The 8,767-nt window shown below is 43.9% G+C and overlaps 1 protein-coding gene across 1 annotated transcript in view; it reads left to right on the top strand.

Annotated features, from left to right (window-relative positions):
• Positions 1–4,349: 4,349 nt before the first annotated feature.
• LOC124775649 (proton-coupled folate transporter-like) overlaps positions 4,350–8,767 on the top strand; it is a 40,679-nt gene continuing 36,261 nt past the window's right edge. The window contains exon 1 of the mRNA XM_047250480.1: positions 4,350–4,359. Coding sequence (XP_047106436.1) covers positions 4,350–4,359 — 10 coding nt within the window. The remainder of the gene's footprint in view (positions 4,360–8,767) is intronic.

Here is an 8,767-nt window from a genome sequence, read left to right as displayed (position 1 = left end):
TTCCTATTCATAACAGAATGCTACTCCCATTACACCATTTTCTGCTGCTGTCCATATTACTCAGTTTATGGTTCGACCAAGAATCCTTATGTTCTACCCACTTCACTGTCGCCCATTATATCTAGATGCAGCCTCTTCATTTCCGATTTCAGATTTTTAAGCTTTCCTACTACGTTCAAACTTCTGACATTCCTAGCTCCGACACGTAGGATGTTACCCTGTCGTTCGTTATTCCATTTTTTTCTCATGGTCATCTCCATTTTAACAGTCCCGTCCCGGAGATCCGAATGGGGATTAATCAGGAATCTTTTGCCAATGGAGAGATCATTATGACACTATTTCAGTCACAGGCCGCATACACTGTGCATAACATTACGTGTTTCTAATGCAGTGGTTTCCATTGTTTTCTGCATTTTCATGCCATTGGTCATGGCTGATTCTTCTTATTGGTCCTAAGATTGTATTCAGACACCTAACTCACGATTTCCTTACCAGAGTATTTCATAGCAGCCGTCTGATACGAAAGCCGCGTTTCGAGTTTTTACAAAAGCCTTGACAGAAGATAAAAGTGTGTAGAGATCGTTTTATTGTTTTTCAGAATATTCGCTTTTAAAATTTATACACTTTTGTCATCGTCTGAACCAATTATGGTAACATTTTTTTCTCACTGATGTTGATATCTCAAAAATACGATTTTGGAAGTATTCAACATCTTATTAATATGATGAAATTCTCTATCCGTATATTTTGTAGATGATGTAAGAAAGCAAAAAGAAGTAGTGAGACAGTGAATCATGTGAATACAGACAGTAAGACAGTAGTTCGATTCTCTTGGAAGCGATTCGCAAACGAGCCAGTTTAGTTGGTTTCGGTTGGCTTTGGAACACCGAAATAGTTGACAGCTTAGTTTCCGGCCTGTACAAATGTATCCTAGTTTCGTCTTTGACACTATATTGTTCACTGATTTTACGATTCGGTAAAAATATTTTGGGATTTATTGTATAACAGACACGAGCGTGTCTTTTTGGAGCTTCGGTCAGATTATACCGAATGCATCCGCTACGCATCTTCTCCATCCCTAAACTTCGATGCTAATTCCACTGCCTAACAAAAAGGCGAACCACCCTGGAGATACCGTCAGACGTCAGAGTAGGCATCATCGGCGGGTAAAAGATGATTGAGTTGCTGTTCCCTGTGACAGGTACACTGGCCACTAGAGTACGGTAGTGCTGTTTGTCTGCTGTAGTTACCAGGGCTGGTAGGATATAGACCAGGCACGACCAGCGTCACGTGTTGAAGTGATCAGTGTGACAGACACGGAGGTGCCGGATACAGAGGCAACGCCAACTCCACCTGACAGACTTCGAAAGGGGCATCGTTGTCGAACACTACTCAGCCAGCTGGTTGAATTGTGCAATGTCCAGATTTGCTCAGCATTCAGATGTGACAACTGCTCGATATTGGAATGCATGGGAATGTGAGGTCACCCAAACTCGTCGTCAACTTTCCGATCGTCGGCGTTTGATCTCTACAGGGGGTGTGGCCGTATTGTGCACCAAGCGCATCCTAACCCCTTCACATCAGCGCCCGCCAGCGGCGGACGTCCTGCAATTCCGTGTCATCCCGCACCATTGGTCAGAGACTAGCGGCAGCTGGGCTAGGGAATTACTTTCCCACGCGTAAGCTGTCGTTAACACAGCAATACAAACGGCCGTGTCTGGTGTATTGCCGTGACTGAGAAGCACGGTTTTCTGATGAAGATACATCACATTGTGTTCAGCGATGAATCGTGGTTCTGCACTACCTCGGATGATTTGGGGAGAGATCTGCGCTTACAGTGTTTTGCAGCACAGCGGTGTTATTCCTGGGATCGTGCTGTGGGGAACAATCGGGTATGACTTCATGTAATCGATGGTAGTAGTGCTGGGGGGAACTGACGGCACAACGCTAGGTCACGGACATCCTGCGTCCTCATGTGTCACCTCTTGGTGCCATTGTTCAGTAGAACAATGCTCCCCCACACATGGCTTCTGTTTCTATAAACTGTATGCGTGATGTTAAGGTATTCCTGTGGATGGGAAGATCCCTAGAACTGCCATCGACAGAACACGTGCGGGACCAGCGCGGACGTCAAATCCGTCTCAGTGCGAGTATCCAGGACATCAAGGACCAGTCACAACAGTTTTGGGCCATTTTACAGCAGGAAAGGAAACAACGGCCTTATGACACCCTTCCCAACCGAATCAGTACATACATCCAAAGTAGAGGGGATGCAACGTCATACTGATAAATGGGCTGATACTTCCAAGTGCTTTGTAAATTTAACTCGATTTGTAGGACGTGAGGTCCGCCAGTTATGGAAAACACCGTTTTTTCTCAGTACCGAAACATGTTTCTGCACCACTGTGCCATCATCAGTGGGTTTCCGTTTTATTTATTCTTTACACTTGGTGTGCATGAATTTTCCGGATCATTTGTGTATTATTTACTACAGGTAGCTTGTCATGTTTTCATGTGGCAAGCCCTTTTATTCTCCGCATCACGGAGAGGTGTCGTGATGCACGCGTAAATATAACACGTATTTTCCACAAATAAGGTAGTAAAACACTTTTCACTTCACCAAAGCACAAGTGATGCAGAAAATTCATGCTCACCAAGTGTAAAGAATAAAGAAAACGGAAACCCACTGATGATGACACAGTGGTGCTTAAACATGTTTGGGTTCTGAGAAAAAACGGTGTTTTGCATAACTGGCGGACCTCACATCCTACAATTTTAACTGTAAACACGGTCAACACAAGGAGCTGCAAATCCAAATGATGAATATTTACTCGCCTTTTTAATCAGTGAAATAAAATAACACAACCTCTCAACCATGAAGTTTCATTTTGTTTTCCAACCCGTGCTGGCTGCTCTACTGTTTTTTTTTCTGGCAGTGTCGATACTAGTGCCGTATTCGATATACCTAAGGACGCCGCTGTCTAGCGGTAAGCCACCTGCCGAGTCTCTTCAATCGCCGGCCGGAGTGGCCGAGCGGTTCTAGTCTGGAACCGCGCGAATGCTATGGTCGCAGGTTCGAATCCTGCCTCAGGCATGGATGTGTGTGATGTCCTTAGGTTAGTTAGGTTTAAGTAGTTCTAAGTTCTAGGGGACTGATGACCTCAGATGCAAGTCCCATAGTGCTCAGAGCCATTTGAACCATTTTCTCTTCAATCATGTTTCGCATAGCGTACATAATTTTTTGTAACAACAGTCGATTAGATCGACCTTCACAAAATTTATCGCTGACTTAAGACGTTCAAATTTTGGCAGACCAGTTGTAAATAGAATTTTCTCAGCGTCATTGATTACTAAAAGTTGAACGAAGCGCTTAGAGGCATTGATTTGAGTTAGGTCCTAACGAAAACCTTTAGAAAATCACCTCTCAGAAAACTTCACATGAAATATCCGTCCTGACACAACACTGTTTCTTTAAACATTCACTCATAAGTAAATTGCTTGTCCAGTTTTTGAGCTGTTATTGTTTCCACAACAGAACATGGAATATTTTAAAAGAACTGTAATATCTGTCAAACCTCATTTTAAAAGACATTCTCGTTCGCCGCCTGGCCGTTCTCTTCTAACTGTGTAAACGAATTTTCACGTCTGAAGTCCTTCGCTAATATGCTATTGAAATTTAAGTAGTAAACTCAGTAACCGAATGTGCATTTCACTACCTGCGTACACTAGTTCACTCAGTTCCGGAGGAATTGGATTCCAGCTGTCAATTTTTCGCAAGGAAAGTAACCCCTTTTTCCCTGCTTCACACAGCAGATACTGTTTTTGTCCCCGTATTTGTGCAGTCGACTGCCTGTTCAAAATGGTTCAAATGGCTCTGAGCACTATGGGACTTAACTTCTGAGGTCATCAGTTCCCTAGAACTTAGAATACTTAAACCTAACTAACCTAAGGACATCACACTCACCCATGCCCGAGGCAGGATTCGAACCTGCGACGGTAGCGGTACCGCGGTTCCAGACTGTAGCGCCTAGAACCGCTCGGCCACCGCGGCCGGCGGACTGCTTGTCTGCCTCCGTCACACCTAACAGCGCAATAGAATTAAGTAGGTTGAAATCCATCATAGACTCACGCAGATTCTTTGTTCCCTTTTTCAGAGTAAAGACGATGGAAGCCAGAGCGAGTGTTACAGCGCCGGAAGAGGAGGTGATGCGTGAGACCGACAGGAACGACCCGCAGGAGGACGCGGCCCCACCCACACGCGCAGGTGAGTGCGCGGCGCGGCTCCCCGCAACACAGCACCACTCTGCAGCAGCCACGTGCAACAGATCCCCTCTTCATAGAGCAGCACGATGAGAGGCAGTATAACACAGACAATGGTTATCTGACATCCTACATTAATGCTCACAACTCACTATGTTGATTCTTCCATAACGGTTGAAGGATGGCAGCGTTCCTTTGATTCGAGTCAGATCTAGATGTTCAGGATGTACCAGTCGACTAGCAGTATTTTGCTAGACCTTCCCGTTGGGCTACACACTTCATACAAGTCTGTATCATTATCACCGTTCTGATACGACAGAATATGATTTAAATCTATGACGCTCACCCCAAAAGAAAGGCACACTATTTTTTTTTAAATCTGTCTTTTATTCTACATGTTTGAAAGTTTTACAGTGTGTAGATACATCCTTTAGGAACAATATTTTCATTTCTCCACATAATTTCCATCCCTCTCAACTGCCTTACGCCATCTTGTAACCAGCGCCTGTATACCCGCACGGTAAAATTCTGGACCAACCTGTTGGAGCCACTGTTTGACGGCGTGCACAAGGGAGTCATCATCTTCAAACCTTGTTCCACGAAGGGAGTCTTTCAGTTTCCCACAGAGATGATAGTCACATGGAGCCAGGTCAGGACTGTAAGGCGGGTGTTTCAGTGTTGTCCATCCGAGTTTTGTGATCGCTTCCATGGTTTTTTGAGTGACATGTGGCCGTGCATTGTCGTGCAATAGCTAAACATCCTGCTTTTGCCGATGTGGTCGAACACGACTCAGTCGAGCTTGAAGTTTCTTCAGTGTAGTCACATATGCATCAGAATTTATGGTAGTTCCACTTGCAACAGTCCTTCGGAATCAAAAAACACCGTAGCCATAACTTTACCCTGGAGAAGGTGGGGTTTTGAATGTTTTTTCTTGGGTGAGTTTGCATGATGCCACTCCATTGATTGCCTCTTCGTCTCTGGTGAAAAATGATGGAGCCATGTTTCATCACCTGTCACAATTCTTCCAAGAAATTCATCTCCACCATTCTCGTACTGTTCCAAAAGTTCGCTGCATACCGTTTTTCTTGTTTCTTTGTGAGACACTGTCAACATCCTGGGAATCCGACTGGCACAAACGTTTTTAACGCCAACACTTTCAGTATTCTGCAGACACTTCCTTCCCCTATACCAACGTAGCGTGACAATTCATTAACTCTCTGCACATTGTCTGGAGTGTGTGCTGTACGAGGCCTGCCGCTGCGAGGACAATCCTCAATATTGCCGTGCCCGCTTTCATCACGTAACCTGCTTGCCCACCGACTAATTGTACTGCGATCGACAGCAGCATCTCCATAAACCTTTTTCAACCTCTTGTGGATGTTTGCCACTGTCTCGTTTTCACAGCACAGGAACTCTATGACAGCACGTTGCACGAACGTCAAGTGTAGCAGCCATCTTGAAGACATGCTGTGTCGGTGCCACTCACGGGAACAGGTTGAACTAAGTTTGAAAACAAGCGGGAAGGATGTGTCTACACACTGAAAAACTTTCACACATGCAGAATCAAAAATGTATTTTTACAAAAATAGTGTGCATTTATTTTGAAGTGACCCTCGTAATTGTCCTCACAATACTGCTCCTGGCAATGGATCATTTGCCAGATCCTTGATGAAGTCTTGTAACTCCTACAGTGCTTAAATGCAAACAATAATTAACTCTATTTGTATCCGAGAGTAAATGGAAGCTCACTATATACTGTATATTTGTCTTGTGACACACAGCAACTGCACTGATATTTAAGACATTTCTCATTTATTGTTCCGTCTCAGCTGCACCTTTGTTATTAGATAACATGTTTCGATTACTGAGGATCGTCTTCAGATCTAAAACAAAAACTAAATATGTACCATCTAATATTAACAATAAGCGGAAAAGTAAAGAGTTGAACATAAACGTGGAATTTACCCAAGTAGCTGCGTCAGCAACACGTCTGCTCAGAAACACATTTGAGTACTGTGTTTTGCAACTGAGGTCAATATTTTAAACAGATATATGTTGGAGGTAGGGGAGGCGGTGGGACGAGGGGGAAGGGGAAGTGGAGCGAGGGTTATTGGGGGAGGGGGGGGGAGGAATTAGGTTGGGGACGGTGGTGACGTCACGAGTTTAATAAGAGGAGTCGTCCTAAAATTATAGAACGCATAATTATGAAAAAAATCTCGTTAGAGTATTAGTAGTGCAAAACAATGAATATGTAAAATATAGACTGCAAAGATAGTAAAATTACACTACTGGCCATTAAAATTGCTACACCAAGAAGAAATGCAGATGATAAACGGGTATTCATTGCACAAATATATTATACTAGAACTGACATGTGATTACATTTTCACGCAATTTGGGTGCATAGGTCCTGAGAAATCAGTTCCCAGAACAACAACCTCTGGCCGTAATAACGGCCTTTATACGCCTGGGCGTTGAGTCAAACAGAGCTTGGATGGCGTGTACAGGTACAGCTGCCCATGCAGCTTCAACACGATACCACAGTTCATCACGAGTAGTGACTGGCGTATTGTGATGGGCCAGTTGCTCGACCACCATTGACCAGACGTTTTAAATTGGTGAGAGATCTGGAGAATGTGCTGGCCAGGGCAGCAGTCGAATGTTTTCTGTATCCAGAAAGGCATGTACAGGACCTGCAACATGCGGTCGTGCATTGTCCTGCTGAAATGTAGGGTTTCGCAAGCATTGAATGAGGGGTAAAGCCATGGGTCGTAACACATCTGACATGTAACGTCCACTGTTCAAAGTGACGCCAATGCGAACAAGAGGTGACCGAGACGTGTGAAACGTCCCCTTTGAAGAATTATACAAGACTGTGCTTAACCTGACACACAATATTTTTAGCGCAACGCAATCTGACTTTCAGAAATCCCTACAAAAGAATGGCCCTGACTAACATTAACCTATGCATTTCACAAATCGCTTACCTCACAAAAATCTTGGTTACTCGAACTACTGCAATACAGCGAGCGCCACTACTGCCAGCTAAATAAAAGATTCAAACTACGGAAGGCACTAACTACTGATAGGCATAGTTAGCAAATGAAAGATTTTAATAGAGAACAAACAATGTATTTACCTTAATAGTCATAATATATATAGCAGTTCATGACAAATTACAAAACTCCGCCATCTCTCTCCCCACATCTACCACTGCTGGCGGCTCACCTCCAACTGCCCAACGCTACGCGCTGTTCACATCCAGCTGCCGCTGCCCAACACTACAATGGCAGACAACAATGCAAACTAGCCACAGACTTCACACAGCACAGCCAGTGATTTTCATACAGAGGTGGCGTTACCAATAAAAAAACCTAAACAGCCTACTTACACGTGTAACCAATGGCACCCCATACCATCACACCAGGTGATAAGCCAGTATGGCGATGACGAATACACGCTTCCAGTGTGCGTTCACCGCGATGTCGCTAGTGATACGAGGCCGTTGGGATCCAGCACGGCGTTCCATATTACCCTCCTGAACCCACCGATTCCATATTCTGCCAGCAGTCATTGGATCTCGACCAACGCGAGCAGCAATGTCGCAATACGATAAACCGCAATCATGATAGGCTACAATCCGACCCTTATCAAAGTCGGAAACGTGATGGTACGCATTTCTCCTCCTTACACGAGGCATCACAACAACGTTTCACCAGGCAACGCAGGTCAACTGCTGTTTGTGTATGAGAAACTGGTTGGAAACTTTCCTCATGTCAGTACGTTGCAGGTGTCGCCACCGGCGCCAACCTCGTGTGAATGCTCTGAAAAGCTAATCATTTGCATATCTTCTTCCTGTCGGTTAAATTTCGCGTCTGTAGCACGTCATCTTCGTGGTGTATCAATTTTAATGGCGAGTAGTGTAAAAAATGGTCTGATGGGGATTGGGAGTGACCAAAGAAGAGCGGGTTAGGGGCAGGGTGGCTGTGCGTTTAACAAGAGAAGGTCTTATACTAAGATTGCGAAAAGTCAGTTTGTAAAAAATCTTCCGTAAAAATACCAGAATATGTGTGTGAAACTGTAAAAGGAGATAAAATAGTATATTATAATAGTGGAAATAAAGGGAGAAAAGTGAATTAGTATCTTGAGACATTAAAAGTACAAAACTTTCAAAGTGTAAAACCGTAAGGTCTTACTCTGAAAATATTAAAAATAAAAAAAGAAGCGATTAGGGGAAATCATGGCAAACCTAAATACGGATGACCAGATGCGTGTTTGAACCATCCTCCCCCCGGATGCCAGTCCGGTGTGCTAATCACTGCGCCACTTCTCTCGGTCGGCCTACAACGATGGATGTATAAGAAGTGAAATACATAAAGGTTGTAAAATTACAGACGTGAGAACCCTGAACTGCATGAGGTGTCATTATTAATATTTTTTAAAAGCATTGCGACTATAAAGCAGCAAAAAGCGTAAAATAATAAATTATAAAAGGGAAATTTTATAC

The sequence above is a fragment of the Schistocerca piceifrons genome, chromosome 1 (genome assembly GCF_021461385.2).
Source record: "Schistocerca piceifrons isolate TAMUIC-IGC-003096 chromosome 1, iqSchPice1.1, whole genome shotgun sequence".
Taxonomy (NCBI): Eukaryota; Metazoa; Arthropoda; class Insecta; order Orthoptera; family Acrididae; genus Schistocerca; species Schistocerca piceifrons.
Note: the sequence above shows the minus strand (reverse complement) of the source record. Positions and strands in the feature narration are given on the sequence as shown.